At 45.1% G+C, this 17482-nt stretch overlaps 1 protein-coding gene across 1 annotated transcript; it reads right to left on the minus strand.

Moving 5' to 3' along the window:
• Nucleotides 1-11890: 11890 nt before the first annotated feature.
• LOC134465123 (ras-related protein Rap-2b-like) lies at nt 11891-14331 on the minus strand. Its single transcript, XM_063218586.1, has one exon. The coding sequence runs from the start codon at nt 13907-13909 to the stop codon at nt 13361-13363; it is 549 nt and encodes a 182-aa protein (XP_063074656.1). The 5' UTR covers nt 13910-14331; the 3' UTR covers nt 11891-13360.
• Between the last annotated feature and the right edge of the window lie 3151 nt (nt 14332-17482).

Here is a 17482-nt window from a genome sequence, read left to right on the forward strand (position 1 = left end):
TCTGTCATGTGCCTGCTGCCTGTAGTTTCACTTCTAGTTCTTCTTCCTCTTCTCTATATCCTCCAATACTGCAACAATTGGGTCACTGTGACAGGCAGACGTGCCAGAAACACTTATAATAATGGATACAGTGGGACGTTTTATAACAATGGATGTATAAAAAGCATTATAAAGACTTAGTAAATAATTAACTAATGATGAACAAAATGTTAACAAATGTTTTTATTATTTACAAGGTTTTATTGCTGTTTTATAAAATATATGCAAATAATATGTTGGAAGATTTTACAATCCTTTTAACAGAACAGTTTTTATTCATTTACAGCAACATTTGTAATTATCTAATACATGTAAAACATGAACATAACATTTCCCACTCATTTCCAAAAGATTGTTATTGTTTTGGTCATCATTAGTTAATTATTTACAAATTCTTTATAATGCTCCTTATGCGTCCATTATTATAGTGTTGCCGATGTGCCTACTTGAGAGGATGTCCTCCAACCCAAAATCCACCCAACCCCCCCACCCCCGACCCCCCTACGCCCCCCTGCACCCATATCAGCACATATTTAAAACCCTAATCAAGATTGGGAAACCCCAACTCCTATCGTCATTGTGACACAGCACTTTCACAGCACACAAGGCCACACTGCACACAACGAAATTGCATTTATGCCTCACCCAAGCAAAGGGGGCAGCCCCCAATGGCGCCCCAAGTGCGGCAGGACGGAACCATGCTCAGGGTACCTCAGTCATGGAGGAGGATGGGGGAGAGCACTGGTTAATTACTCCCCCCACCAACCTGGCGGGTCGGGAGTTGAACCGGCAACCGGCGGTGGCGAAAATACATGGAAACAGATCTGTCCTTCCACTAACCGGTGGTAGTCAGGCAGTTGCAGCGATGAAGACGGATCTGCTCCGCGCTGCATTTGGAATATAGAACTCGAGCGGATTTTGGACGGCAGCGACTGGCGGTGTCCCATTCAAATGAATGGCAATGTAGCACTAGCTTTGGCTGTGGGGGGATTTTGAACAGAACTGGCCGCACACGCCGATGCTGTTGGTGTGAAAGACAGAGTGGAACACACCGTCCGAAACTAAGCAGAAAAACCTCAGTCGTCTCGCTGCCGTTCCGCCAAGCTCTGGTGTGAATTAGGCCTTACCCATGACTGCCCTCACTGTCACTGTGAGACTCCTTCATTTGGCACAGGAAGAGCCATTCCATAGGTCTCCTCATTGGTTAACCAGATAATGGAAACACCAGGGCCTCCTGTGTGTGTGTGTGTGTGTGTGTGTGTGTGTGTGTGTGTGTGTGTGTGTGTGTGTGTGTGTGTGTGTGTGTGTGTGTGTGTGTGTGTGTGTGTGTGTGTGTGTGTGTGTGTGTGTGTGTGCATTGTGCATATTTCAAACGAATGTCAGAATAACGGTTGAGGGGCCAAGGGAAAGGGGTTTTTGCAGTTTGTTGCAGCTAGCCAGAGTGATAAAAAGAGATAAAGGACTGCAACAAGATTATGATCAAGCTGCTATACGTATATCGCACACTGCAACACACAACCCCATGGCTTCCTCTTCCCTTTCTGACACAAGGCGACAGGACTGGTTGAGATTAGGAGGCCGTGTGTGTTCCCTAGGCCGTAGCCCCATAATGCAAGCAGTTACACCAGTGGAACACTGCATCAGTTGTTGAAAAGTACCATAGTGTAGTGTACTTTGTAGTACCATAGTACTACACTACTACAACATAACATAGGACTTTTGGTAATATGCTGTGACTTGGTCAATGCCATTCTGGTAACAGCAAATGTATAATGCCGTGTCTTAAGGGGTTAAAGGGATACAGCCCTGTACAGCGGTCCTTCCCTGCAGCTCTGACTCGCTTTCCAGGCTCTGTTTAGGTCTACAACAGGGGTGGGAAACCCTTTTCATTTGAGGGCCCACTTTAAATGTTATGGAGTCCACCAAGGGCTGTGCTATGAACACAAGCCAGGGTTTCCCCCTGCACTTTAGGCCTATATTGAAGGCAGCCACCTTTACAACAGACCCTACCTTTCACTAGGTCCCCTGAAACAAACATAATTTCTAAGATTTTTCATTTGAAACTGCATAACATTAAAATGATCTTGGGGGCCGGTTAAGACGGCCTGAAGGGCCATAAACAGCCCTCGGTTCCCCACTCCTTTTTTAAAACAACACTTATATGCTGAATGGATCATCTGCGATCCATCCTACTGATATTTTGTCAAAAAAACTGAGCTACAGCTGTATTGTGTATACTGAACGACATTGCCCGAAAGTCTTAAGTAACATTTCAAGACTTAAGGTTATCACCATTCTGGTGACAATAAGATTATAACAGAGGCTCTGAATAAAAGGGTTATAATCATGATTCCATTTCCTCCCCAGTGGATAGACCTATTAACTCTGCTGAAAACTCTGACCTAAATCACAACAACATTAGTATGACATTACGGAGGAGTAAAGTTTTCCAAGAACATGGTTATGTAAGGAAGTGGTAAACCTGCTAATAGATTGCCCGCAGGTGTCATTCTGTTAAGAAAATGAAGACTCCATGCTCGTCTATTAGATGACTTACCCCTCCACTATGTCAAGGCTAACTTAACTTGATTTACTATTTAGCCTGGTTCTTGGAGAACCCGCCTGGTCATTACTATTTTGTTAACAACAACTTTGTAATTGACACAAAGAAGTTAATGACTCACCGTCTTTTGCACCGTCATTACCAATGATGGATTACTGCACGGGCCTACGGGGCCCAGGCCCAAGGGCCCAAGAGCCAAGGGGGGACCTCAAACCCGAGATTCTATAATTCCATTCTCACATTGTGAGGTATTTCACGTTTCTTATTTTCTCAGGAGACATGTCCCTGAACACCCAACGAAGAATCAAACCCCCCTCTAACGTCTGTCCTAAAATCCTGAATCTTTTTGGAAACTAGCAATACCCATGTTGAGGGGCCCTTTCTTGTTGTCTGACCCAGGGGCCCATGGAGTCATAATCCACCCCTGGGCATTACCCCTCCACATCACAAAGGGGTCAGATGTCCCCGGCCCAGTGGGGGGTGGGGATTATGTTCTCACTACATTGGGATGTACTGTATGTGATGGGTGGGGGGCTCTTTCAGATGAATTTGTCCTTGAGCCCAAACACATGGGACTTACACTTATTTACAATTATGATGACATGCTACTGCTACGTTATGCAGCCAGACAACCCAATAGCCATGACGGTTTGATCATCAACTTGTGCACCATGCCTGGGGCTGAACAACATTTTCACACATTTCTTGGGATGTTTCTTTTTTTTTATTCTTTTTTCTGTTGTTTACTTACTAATTGGCAAGAGATGATGTTGCTTGCAACCTTGCAAAATTTTGATCCTCTCTTCGCTTTCACACATCAGAGGTGCTGCTGTGCTGTTGGAAAAGAAGATGCCCTTTGAGAACAGCCCGGGACAGTCAGTTCAGTGGACTGTCCAACAGTTGGCTGGACTGGCCATCCGACATAGCGGGCATTTCCCGGTGGGCCACTATTGTCAGAAATTATTATTATTATTATTATTATTTAAACCTTTCTGAAAATATAGTGGTCCACGAGGGTTCGGGGCCCACCAGTGAATCAGTTCTGCGCCTCTAATTATAAGGGGCCCCTTTAAGCCAAAAGTGCCCGGGCCCTATTTCTCCCCCAGCCCAGCCCTGTGTCCAACAGTTGGCTGGGAGAAGAGGGACAGTCCTGTCCCGATCACGATAAGTCAACTCGCTCAGAGGCCTGTCTGTGTTTTAAAGGACCTACATAAATAAATAACTGTGGCAACCGAGTTAGTGTCATATGATCTGCCCGCTCCTCTCGCCTAAATGAAATTACACAAAGGGGGGCAAGCGCTGCTTTTGCTCCGTCTGGGATACTTTCTCCTCTCTGTCCCTCTCTGTTTCCCTCTATCTCCCCCTCTTTCTCTCTCCTTTTCCATTCCTCCTCTGTCTTTCCTACAAATCACAGTCTGTCCCTCTTTCCATCTCTGGCTGTCACACTCTCTGACTGACGATACTCAACTGTCACTTTTTCTACCACACAAAAGCCATTCTCAATTCCTCTGATTGGCATGTGGAGTACATTATCATTTATGAATCCTGAGTGAAATTACCTCACCTATTAATAATTACCGGTACAGTAATTCCACTCACAACTCGAAGTTGTGACATCACTCAACACGAATTGAGTGGTGTCTATCACATCACCCACATAATAACTGTTGGGTCTCCAGAGGTGTCAAAAGTACCTTCCACAGGTAACTTCACTGAGTAACCAGTAGACCAGTATACCTGTCTTGCAATCAGCTAACTCTGTGCTGGCCAAATGTGTGGTTCTTTTTAGATTTTTAGTGCTTTTCAGTGACATCAGTCTCATTACCTACAGTGGAATAACTAGTGTAACAGCTATGTAATACCATGTGCTAGTTTTGTACTTACACCATGACTTTACTTCTAGTTTTACATTTGACAACCCTGTGGGTATCTCCATTGCGGTCTGCAGAGAGTGATAGAGCCTTTGGCGTTGTCTTAAGAAGTAGGCCTTTAGGTCAGTCAGAAAAAAAACTTTTCCACTCGCGTCAGTTTGTTTAACAACAAATTGAGCCATGTCTGTGACTGTGAGTCCTTGTTTTGTTTTGAGGCAGTGCGTTTGAATGGGCACACATCATCCTTTTCTGCCATCTGTGTGTGTGTGTGTGTGTGTGTGTGTGTGTGCTTCAACTGTGACCTTCTTCGCTCCTTCTAAAAGGACAAGTGTTTCGTTTCTGGAAATTGGACAAACATGTGACAACAAGCAGTGTTCTTCAGGTCAGTTGAGCGTACGCACACGCACGCACACACACACGCACACGCACACACACACACACACACACACACACACACACACACACACACACACACACACACACACACACACACACACACACACACACACACACACACACACACACACACACACACACACACACACGGGGGGGGGGGGGGGTTGTGTCAGAAATGGGTTCTCATTCCATTGTATGTATTGGGTAGGGGGCCCATTCAGATTACTTTGTCCTGGGCCCGGCCAAAGCTGTCAGCGGCCCTACACACACACACACACACACACACACACACACACACACACACACACACACACACACACACACACACACACACACACACACACACACACACACACACACACACACACACACACACACACACACACACACACACAGAGAGAGAGATATGACACCGCTTACAATAAAGTGAGTGAGAAGTTGAAGGAGAAGAGGAAGTCTATCTGTCGCACCCTTCCTTTACTTCCTCCAATTGCTTTGCTGCCTGATTGCCACACATGGCTCAGTTGACACACAGACAGTCACATTACATTGCATTGCATTGATGCATTGCATTGCATTGAGGCTTCTATCCAAAGGGATTTACAGAACAACAGGGTGTTGGTTACAGTCCAAGTGGGGTTAGGGGCCTTGCTCAAGGGCACTTCAGCCATGGAATTCAGTAGGGTTAGGTAGGTGTGGGATTCGAACCCACTATGGCAACCCTCTGACCTAAAGACCACTTCCTTACCACTAGTCACACAGTAGACACTGCGTTTCACAAACAATTATCAGCCATCTATGCTGGATGCCATGGAGTGATTACCTGCAGCAGAGTAATCCTGGCCAAGGTCACAATCATTCATTCATTCATTCATTCATTCATTCATTCATTCATTCATTCATTCACACATACAGGACAGATAAGAGGTGAGGGGAGCCTGCAAGATTCAGTCCACCTATAGTCAGGGCTGGCCCGGTGCTAGGCACAGGCAGACAAGGACAGCAAATGTCTTAGGGGCACCCAGAAGTTACACACCATAAGTACATCAAGCAAAACTAGATTACATTCTCACAGAAAATGCTGGAAGCGGGCTTGCCCTTTGGGGCAGAGCTGAGCAGTTATATGTGTAATATCTATACATAGATTAAAACCAAATAAAACAAAAATGGAGTCTCTACGACGCTCGGTTCACGAGATACTAGCACTAGCGTTACCACTATTATTTACGTTAGCATTAGCATTAGCAATTCGCATTGGCCTGACCTTGTAACCCCCAAAACAAAAATGGAAAAATGGAGAATGCCATTTTTCCACACCTGCCATTTAAAAAGTAATGGTAGTTGGGACATGATCTTTTGGAATAATCTTCTAGAGCTTGCTAACAATGCTTCAACTAAACTTTTAGGTGAAAGTCTTGATGTTTTATGAACAAAAAAAGCTTTCTACACTTGTGGGATGCTCGGCATGAAGATGTTTTTCTATGGGGACCCAAACTTGAACAAAATCGCAGTGAACGAAAAAAAAATTACAAGGGGTATGGACACAAAGTATTTATTGAAATTTCCAAGCCGAGCTGGTCGTTTTAGTGTTTGAACGGTGTCTCTATCTCGAAAGGCCTAGGAGGAGAAGCGGTTTCCATTTTTACTGACCTGCACAAGAGAAGCAAGCATAAACTGGACTTAGAGATTACTATAAGCGTGGCAAGCCCGCTTAATAATAAACACCACTTAGAGATTACTATAAGCGTGGCAAGCCCGCTTAATTAAGCATAAAACTTTGCACTGACAATGATTATTCATAGTCTGTCAGTATACTGTATGTATAAGCACTAGATCAGCTGTGAGATGAGAAGTATGTACTGTGTTTACAGATGCCAATTTCTAAATGCACAAACAGCAAAGTGAGCAGGGGGCTCGCCTAGGGCAGTGGTTTTCAAAGTGGGGGCCGGGGACCCCTGGGGGACCGTAAAGGGATGCTAGGGGGCCACGGAAGGTTGGCAAAAAAGTATAAAACATCAAAATTAATTGACAAATTAAAGTGGACCAAAATAAACCACAATCAGCTAAACAATAGTCCCATTAGTTAAAAGCTGCATAATAATATATTGCAACTATGAACATCTATTTTATACAGTATATCCCAATGGGGATCCCAACGACTATGGTCGTGAAACGGGGTGCACAGAAAAATAGTCTAGCTTGACCCATGTAATGGGGGCCTTGGCTGGAATTTAACGGTACATGGGGGGCCTTGTCATGGTAGAGTTTGGGAACCCTTGGCCTAGGGCACCAAACTGACTAGAACCGGCACTGAACCTAATGATGACAGGGGGCTGATGGGAAAAGGGCTCTTGGTGTTCAGACAAAAGGTGCAGCCTGCAGTGCCGCAATGGCGCCATCAGTTTACGGCAGGGCTAGACTGGGGGAGAAATAGGGCCCGGGCACTTTTGGCTTAAAGGGCCCCTCATAATTAGCAGTGAAGAACTGACTCACCGGTGGGCCCCGCACCCTTGTGGGCCCCTATTTTCAGAAATGTAAATATAATAATAATATATTTTTTACATTTCTGAAAATAGGGGCCCATAAGGATGTAGGGCCCACTGGGAAATGCCAGATAGCCAGTCCAGCCCTGGTTTACGGCAGGACTTTGACCTGGGCTTGAGCATGGGAATGAAGTGCTTTACAGTGCCTGCTATGCTATACTATGATCACAGGATGTTTACATCCATCACAGGTGAACAATACAGATGCGGATGGCTGGCATTCCTGAACAGACTGAAGCAGAGTGGGAGGGTTAGTGGATTGGGTGTTTGCACGCAAGGCCTGTTCAAGAAAATCTTTGATCTTAACCCCTTTGCGCAGAGCCTATATTATAACCTTACTGTCACCAAAATTGTAACAGCTATGTCTTAATCTGTTACTTAAGGGTCACAGTAATGTCATAGCAATGTTGTTATGATGCAGTTGAGTATTTCCAGCAAATAGTGAATAGGCCTGCCGGCAACCCCATTTGCACAAAGAGGCTACTGTGGATAAAGTCTCCAAAGATTTTTTAGAACAACCTTTTAACTATCTCTGAAAGCCGTAATGCTCGTAACCAGGGAAACTATTGAGGATTCTGCAAATAAATGTGTTCTATTACCGGTATATAATTAATTCTAGAACTCTGAAAGGAACAGTTGAAAAAAAAATCAGCATTCTACATAAGAACTACAACATTCTGTGGCATGATCATTCTGTCCACATTTCTGTCGGGACAATCACACTACAGTAGCTAAGTGTTTTCTGTGCAGCAGAAAACACTGACGCATAACCAGCTCAGGCTGATTCCTCCAGTGAACACTGAGGCATATGGTGTTTAGTCAGAGCAGAGCACCACATTGAATACAGTGTTTGTCTAAGAGGTCACACAGGAAATGGTCTCACAAGGACTGTCCGGGTTTAAAAACGACGGACGGAGGGCAGCGAGTTGGATGGGCAGAGGCCCAAAAAAACACCCAGGTCTCGCAGAGTCGGATCCGAGCAGCCAGGACTGGACTGTTATTATAAGGAAACGCTATAACCGCGGGTAAGGAGAAGATGCCAAAGAGCCGGGTGAGAAAAAGCGAAGGTTGTATTTGTTGATTTAGGGCATGTCACTGCATATTAGTCACACAGCAAAAGGTCAGGGGGGTTTATCACGGCGAAGTGCGTCCATGACGTGGCCGCATCACATGACCAGAAACCCCCCCTAAGCACTGGCGCCATGTTCATCGCACAGCCCAGCGGCGGCACACACACACACACTCACTGTCTGACAGACATAGTGATTAACTTTTCCATGCCTTACTTTTTCCCTTTTTTACTCCTGTGTTTGTTTCTTTCCTCTGCACAAACAAGTAGAAAAAAAATCCTGAAGTTGCATCATCTTCCATGAACAACTCAAACACATGTCAACAATGCATAACCCCTGAGCGGGGGAATCACCACACCAGCGGAACTGGAATGTTGAGGGAATGGCCATTCTTTAAGGTGTTAAGGTGTGCAGGTTAACCACCACTGATGATTAATAGGTACTTGAAGCACTCAAGATGTGTATGCCATTGAAAGATTCTTGGTGTTTGAGTCCATATATTGACGTTTCTTTTTTTAACAGATGTTTATTTTTTTAGTGATGATGCCACATTGGGGACTCCTCAGCAGAGAGGCTATACAATTTTGGGTCTCCAGTCCCCACCGTGATGTCATGCACTGCTTTATGGGGAAAGAATAACTGACACTTTTTCATATATTAAATATAATAGTAATATGTTTTGTGGTAACCAATCAAATAAGATGGATAATTGTTTAAATGTATACTACTAACAAGAAAATGGTGAAAAATCATTTACATCTTAAGCTGCACAACCACATTTACGTATTAAGAGCATCAAAGTTCAGTGTGTGTGGAATGTTTGTGTCGGTCATCCGTCTCTAAAGGTGCATCAGCCATCAGCACACATGGTGCAGCAGACTAAAAGTATGTGTAAAGGTAAAAGAAAAAAAACACATTCCAAAAATATTTGCTAAGGTGTATGCAGTATTTACATAATTTTATGGTGCAGGCCAACTGAGCCAGTACCAAGACAGCATTAAGTTGTCAACAATGACCGCTACCAAATTAAGTCGCTTATACTCTGGTACACACATACGTGCACACACACACACACGTGCAAATACGCACGCACAAGCACACACACACACACACACACACAACCCCTTTCAGCCCTATCCGCAGACTATCCCACCTGCCACCCGCCATCCTCCCCCATACACACACACTTGCAATCAGGCTGTGTGTCCAGACGGTGAGAAGGCTTCCAGCCGGCCATGAGCATGTGTGTGTGTGTGTGTGTGTGTGTGTGTGTGTGTGTGTGTGTGTGTGTGTGTGTGTGTGTGTGTGTGTGTGTGTGTGTGTGTGTGTGTGTGTGTGTGTGTGCGTGTGTAGTCTGTGCTGCCGGTTGAAAGCTGGGGTGGCAGAGCTGAAAGCCTCCTCTGTGTGTCTCTGCTCAGAAAACATGTGGAGGGGAGAGAGGGAGGTCACACCCCCGGCTGGGCTCTGTGATTGCCTCCCATGCCCCTTCCCTTTCCCCATCCCCATCCCCATCCTCCAAACACTCAGAGCCAGTGCTGGACTAGGGGAGAAAAAAATGCATTTTCAGAAATAAATGTTTTGAAAATAGGGGCCCACAAGGGTGCAGGGCCCACCGGAAAATGCCTGCTATGCCAGATGGACGGTTCAGCCCTGCTCAGAGCCAGTGAGCCAGAGAGCCAGCTACCCGGCAAGTTTGCCTCCTGCTGCTGCCACAGCCAGGGCCGGATTCCTGCACAGGCTAGATATGGCTGCAGCCTAGGGCCCCCCAACACAGGCTAGATATGGCTGCAGCCTAGGGCCCCCCAACACAGGCTAGATATGGCTGCAGCCTAGGGCCCCCCAACACAGGCTAGAGATGGCTGCAGCCTAGGGCCCCCCAACACAGGCTAGATATGGCTGCAGCCTAGGGCCCCTCAACACAGGCTAGATATGGCTGCAGCCTAGGGCCCCCAAACACAGGCTAGATATGGCTGCAGCCTAGGGACCCCCACCACAGGTTAGATATGGCTGCAGCTTATGGGCCCCCCAACCATAGACCACCTGCCAGGGGGCCTCTGATTGGCCAAAAGTGACAAAAAGGCAGATTCTGATTGTGAAAGATGCAATATTGAAAAGAAAATCTCTCGTGTTGAGTACTGATGTTAATTCCCAACTCGTAATTATGATACTCTTCATGTAAATTTGCCAATTAGGTTACCTGTAGCCTAGGGGACCCAGGCCACCTAAATCTGGCCCTGGCCACAGCCATTACCAGGCCCCCAGGCTCTGCCCTGGGCCTGGGCCTGGGCCTGCTTGCATTACACTGCAACTTTCTCGAGACTTACAGCAGAACAGTTAAAACCAGAAAAAAGTAGTCTCAACACCACTCATCTCCGCCACTGTTCCACTAAAAAAACACCAACACACAAGTTACCACCCCTATACTCCTCCATAAACACACACACACACACAGTACACACACAGTACACACACACACACACACACACACACACACACACACACACACACACACACACACACACACACACACACACACACACACACACACACACACACACACACACACACACACACACACACACACACACACCTACAAAATCCCCAGCCACACCCCATGTAATAACCAAGCTCACTGCCCAGGAACCTACTTGGCATGCACTTACAAAAAACACTTGACGTCAGAATTGGAATTTGATGGAATGTAAGTAAAGGGAATGAAGCATTAAAAGAAGCTCAGAGAGCAATATAACCCGAGAGAGAGAGAGAGAGAGAGAGAGAGAGAGAGAGAGAGAGAGAGAGAGAGAGAGAGAGAGAGAGAGAGAGAGAGAGAGAGAGAGAGAGAGCTCCCAAAATGAGGGGAGTTGCACAGGGATCTGATGCAATTCCAACGTTTCACAATTTTTTAAACAGGCTCTTAGTGGAACAAGACTGTGTGTGTGTGTGTGTGTGTGTGTGTGTGTGTGTGTGTGTGTGTGTGTGTGTGTGTGTGTGTGTGTGTGTGTGTGTGTGTGTGTGTGTGTGTGTGTGTGTGTAGCCTATTAACCAAACGAGTCAGTGCAGCAGACTGGGGAAAAAATATATTCTCTGTTTGCTAAATAACTCTCAGTCCACTGTACACAAGCCTGCGGACAGCTGCAGGACGAATGCTCACAATTTTCCCCCAAAGAGCCTTTGGAGGAGTGGACACTGACCTTTACCACTGTTTTGCATATTGGCAGTGTCAAAGAAGGCTTTTCATCAGAAAACAACTTGACTTGACTGTGCAGCTCAGAGAGAGAGAGAGAGAGAGAGAGAGAGAGAGAGAGACACACACACACACAGCGAGAGAGAGAGACACAGCGAGAGAGAGAGAGAGAGAGAGAGAGAGAGGGGGGGGGGGGGGCTGAAATGTTATGCTGACAGTCTGAATCACATTATTTCACAATACTTTTATTGGTCATAGCGCCAGGAAGCCGCAATAGAGCCATAGGTTATTATGAGTCACATCATCTGATTTAGAAACAGCAGAAAAATGGTAATAACGCTTGCCGGAAAAATACTGCCCAAGTAGAAAATGTGCTTTGGATCATAAACATGTAGCCTATAGGATTCCTTGACAGCAAGGGTGTGCTAGACAACACACCATTTAGCATTTTTAAGATGCTTACGTGTGAGAAGACTTGTCCTCTGACACATACAATGACTCTCAACCCAATCACTTTAAAATTCTACAAACACTGTCTTTTGTTCATCATATAAAAAGCTATTTGCATTAAACGTTACTCAAAAGAGCTGAACTATGGTAAAATATCACAAATGAATTTCAATTTTACAACACACATTTCAACACACACACACACACACACACACAAATGTTTTTCAATATACAAAAAAGTGTCAACTGAGTAAAAAAACAAACAAGTGGTTTGGTTTATGGTCAGAAAGGGGTAGTACCACTTTGTTTCTTCTAAAAAAAGGGCCAACACTCTGGCTAACCTCTTTCACCCATGTCACTTATTAGAAAGCTTCAGCTGGCTGGGCTGTCCACCCAAAGAGCCTGTATAAGCGGATCATCACAATCAAAATAGTACGAAGAAATATTCCTTAGATTGGCACTCAAACATGGCAATAAGAATTTAAGGCACTGGACTTGCTGCCCAAGTCTTCACTTGCAAAAGCACAAAGCAAAAGGCTGTTGTTGTTGTTGTTGTTTAAAGTCTGGAGGAAAATTTTAACCCTGATTTCAACCCAAGGGTGTGGATGTGGACAGAATATTCTTGGGTAGGCTACAATTCTTGCAGCAAGTAGTAGAGGCGATTTGGCTCTATAGCACTGGTCTCCACAACACAGTGTCAAGATCACTGTTTTGTGACTGCTCTCATCTATACTTTTCACGTTAGGACGCCAGTGTTTTGAGTGAGTGTTCAATCAAGTCCTCTGGCAATCAACAACAGGAGGTAAAGTCAGCCAGTCTTCACATCTTTGCAGACAGATCAAAAGCTCTTAAAAGTCGCAGCTGATCCTCAAATACACATCATCAGTTCCTGTGCCGGGCACGCCCCATGGTGCAAGAACAGATTCTCCGCAAAAAAAGTGATTAATCATCTGTTATAAAATAGGAGTTGATCCAAATACTCGCATTGATGTGGAGATAAGATTGAAAGTATCCATAGAGGCAGCCAGGAAGCATGATGTAACATCTAAGTCTTTCCATTGTGTGTGAATAACATTCAAGTACTTATTCCCATGTAAACAAGTAATGCTGGGCTGACTACGACGGTGCAATAGGCTACAACAACTCTTCCAGGCGCGCCCAACACTGTGTCTCGCTTGTTCCCTCCAACAGAAAAGTTTTCTTGGGGGTGCTGTGTTGCAGTTACGCATTCACCGTCAGAATCTTCACAACACGACGCAAGAGCAACACTGATCTTTTCGATGAGGTGCCGATGTGTAGTTCATTTGCCGCACAATTTCGGCAAACAACTCGTCGACTAGCGACTTGTTTTTTGCTGAGGTTTCTATGAACGGGCAATTCCAGTCCGCAGCCAGCGCCTTGCCTTCGCCGGAAGAGACTTCTCTCTCGCTTTCCAAGTCCACCTTATTGCCGACCAAGATCATGGGCACTCTTCCGTACCGTTTCAAGCGGATAATCTGATCCCTCATTGGCCTGATGTCTTGGAAACTCTGTTGGTTCACCAGGCTGTACACCAGTATGAACCCTTGCCCGTTTTTAATGTAGAGATCTCGCATGGAAGCGAACTGCTCTGTGCCCGCAGTGTCCAGGATCTCCAGTACCGACGGAGAAGAGTCCACTTCTATCTCCTTCCTGTAAAAATCCTCGATTGTCGGGTCATACTTCTCAATGAAGGAACCCGTAACAAACTGAACAGTCAGCGCAGACTTGCCCACTCCACCGGACCCGAGTACGACCACTTTGTATTCTCTCATGGCTCCTCGCTCAGTTCAGTCCCCCCTGCCTTGTAGTCGACAGTTGTCTGCTTCCCTCCTGGTGTTCGCTCTCGCACTGAGGGCACGCGAGTTTTTTTGACAATAAGTCCGCGGCCGCTGGTGACTCAAGTCCCTTTGGTTTTCGATTTGATGGTGTGAAAAAAGACAATCCAAGACATGTGTTTTTCTATTGTCATGTTGCACGCCGTCTTCTCCTTTTCTGTTTCTCTATACTGGAGAGCGTGATCATCAGCGCGTTGTTCGCTGGCACTTCCTGCCCACAGACTTGCAGAGCCTGGCAGCCCAACGTCACGAGTAAAGGGTTAGTTCCGTTTTCTTAAAGGCACACCGCTTGGCTCAGTGTATGCCGTGGGGTTTAAATGCCCGAGCTAAACTGAGGTTAACAGTGAGGTTTTATCAGTGGTTTGCAAAAGAAACTGCGCAACAGAATATCACTTCATCAGAAGCTTGTCAAAGAATGAATTTACGCACACATGAAAACTATAACCAGCTGAATGCACTTTAGAGTGTGTGTGTGTGTGCGTGCGTGCGCGCGTGAGTGAGTGCACGTGCGTGCGTGTGTGTTTATTTTTCATCTTTTTCTAATGTAGCCTACTGCTGTGATGGCTCCTTTGCACGGTTTTCTTCTGTGGTGTGTGTGTGTGTGTGTGTGCGTGCGTGCATGCATGCGTGTTTGTGTGTATGTGCGTGTGTGTGTATGTGTGTGCGTGTGATGCGCGCGCGCGCGCGCGCGTGTGTGTGTGTATTTGGCTACAGGCTTTCCTCCAGCATGGCCAGTTGTTACCCATAGCCTGAATGTAAGTATAAGAAGGCAGTCATGGGTAAGCAGTTAGACGTCAGACTTGTAGACCAAAGAATGCCGGTTCGAATATCTTCCTGCTAAGGTTGGTGAGGGGAGTAATTAAGCGCAGAGCCCATGTTATAACCCTACTGTCACCAAAATTGGAATGGCTATGTCTTAATCTGCTACTTGAAGCTCTCTGTTATGTCATAGCAATGTTGTTATGATATAGTTGAGTATTCTCAGCAAATAGTGAATAGGCCCGCCGGCGACCCCATCTACAGTAAGAGGCTATAGTGCTGAGATCCCCTGAGCATGGTACTGTGCCGCCGCACTGTTCCCTTTCGGAGGCTGCACCCTTACATGGATGAGGCATAAATGCAATTTCGTTGTGTGCAGTGTATACTTGTGTGATGTGTCACAATGACAATGGCAGTTGGAGTTTCCTAGGTGGGCTTTCTTTCACTTTTAAAGAGGAAGACATTTGTGATTTTCTAAAAACTTTATTACTCTCAAGTTTATAAATTATACTTGTCATGGATGCATCATGACACATATACGCTAGGGTGCATCAGTTGCCCCCTATGAAAAGATATCGCCTTGGCCCTATAGTAAAAATGTTCTACACCCAGTAAAAACACACTGTATAAAATATTTTGAAATTTGGATGAAGTCTACCGGGGCCACCAGCCCCATGAAAATAGAAAATAATGGTGATAGTCAGAATCTTGGAATAGAAATGGACATTTTGCTGCATGAAGCTACCCAATAAAAAACATATTGTCTCAGCTCTGTGATAAAAATGTTCTATGCACAGTAAAATCACTCTGTGTAAAATATTTTGAAATTTGGATGAAGTCTACCGGGGCCACCAGCCCCATGAAAATAGAAAAATAATGGTGACAGTCAAAATCTTGGATAGAAACAGGGCTGGACTGGCCATCTGGCATGGCGGGCATTTCCCGGTGAGCCCCGCACCCTCGTGGGCCCCCATTTATTTATTTTTTACATTACTGAAAATAGGGGCCCATGAGGGTGCGGGGCCCACTGGTGAGTCAGTTCTCCGCCACTAATAATCTCCTTAAATCCAAAGGTGCCCGGGCCCCATTTATCGCCCAGTCCAGCCCTGAATAGAAATGGACATTTTGCTGCATAAAGCTACCCAATAAAAACATATTGCCTCAGCTGTGTGATAAAAAAAATGTTCTATGCACAGTAAAATCACTCTGTGGAAAATGTGTTGAAATTTAGATTAATTCTACTGGGTCCACCAGGCCCATGAAAATACAAAACAATGGTGATAGTGATGGGCAACCTGGATTCCAAAGTCCAGTGCCACATATTCCAAATATAGCCAATATAATGAACCAGCTGACCCACTGCCAGTATCAAGCAAGAGATTGCGAAGTTGTATGACTTTTGTGTGCTACTTTTGTGTGCTTCACCTGTGGGCCTACAGGATTGTACAGGTAGCTGTTAATACCTGGTGGAGCATCTGTACTAAAGCTGTGAATGCTCCTTGGAATGACTTGTGTTTTTTTAAGAAATCCCTGCAGTAGTTCAATAGAGTACATACAATACAACTGTATGTGATGTTGGAAAGAGTGGCTTCCCAAAACCTGTACTTAGTACGTGGCTTCTAGGTATGTCATGGGTATCACCAGGTCCAGAGTCCATTGCCAAGGGCCTCTCAGGTAAGTTATGGTACTCATCTGATGGAGTAAAGTGAAATACTACCACAGGCGATGGGATAAAGAAGTAATGGCACTCTTCAATACAGTTGTATTGACTGCTTTGTAGCCTAGGCATTCCAAGGAACATTCACGGCTTTGGTACAGATGTTCCTCCATGAATTGTAGGCCCACAGGTGAAACACACAAATATAACAGTCAGTCATGCAGCTTTGCAATCTCTTGCTTGATACTAGCAGTGGTCCAAGGCAGCAGAATTGATATTGTGTTGCAAAAGAGCAAATTTGGCTAAATATAGCAGTTCGACCATCAGTCTGTCCTGAGACTGAAGTCTGTGTAAGTGGATCGACTGAATACACAACTGCTCAGATATTCCTTCCGTTTGTGCTCCCAATACAGGTGATCTCACTAATTACCTCATCAACCTGGCTTAAGTGGTAATTAGGCTCAGCTGGTTCATTATATTGGCAGGGGCAAATGTGTCACGCTGTTTGTCCACCTCTGTTTTAAGACAATGGCAAACCTAGATTCAAAAGCCACAAATCCAGTGCCACAGATTTCAAATTACCTGGTTTTACCTGTCCAATTGCCCTAACTGGAAAGGTAAAAACTAGGTATTGTCATTTTGGAATATGTGGCACTGGACTTCAGCTTTGGAATCCAGGTTGCTCATCACCATCACCATTATTTTGTATTTTCATGGGCCTGGTGGACCCGGTAGAATTCATCTAAATTTCAACATATTTTACACAGAGTGATTTTACTGTGCATAGAACATTTTTATCACAGAGCTGAGACAATATGCTTTTTATTGGGTAGCTTTATGCAGCAAAATGTCCATTTCTATTCCAAGATTCTGACTATCACCATTATTTTCTATTTTCTTGGGGCTGGTGGCCCCGGTAGACTTCATCCAAATTTCAAAATATTTTACACAGTGTGTTTTTACTGGGTGTAGAACATTTTTACTATAGGGCCAAGGCAATATCTTTTCATAGGGGGCATCTGATGCACCCTAATATAGGCGCAGGATTGGGGGGCAAAAAAATACTTTTTTCTGCCGGTATGGACCTCAAACAA

Source organism: Engraulis encrasicolus, chromosome 16 (assembly GCF_034702125.1).
Source record: "Engraulis encrasicolus isolate BLACKSEA-1 chromosome 16, IST_EnEncr_1.0, whole genome shotgun sequence".
NCBI lineage: Eukaryota > Metazoa > Chordata > Actinopteri > Clupeiformes > Engraulidae > Engraulis > Engraulis encrasicolus.

Excerpts from the sequence above, each read along its gene's own strand:
- LOC134465123 (XM_063218586.1), bottom strand. The coding sequence starts at position 13,909 with ATGAGAGAATACAAAGTGGTCGTACTCGGGTCCGGTGGAGTGGGCAAG.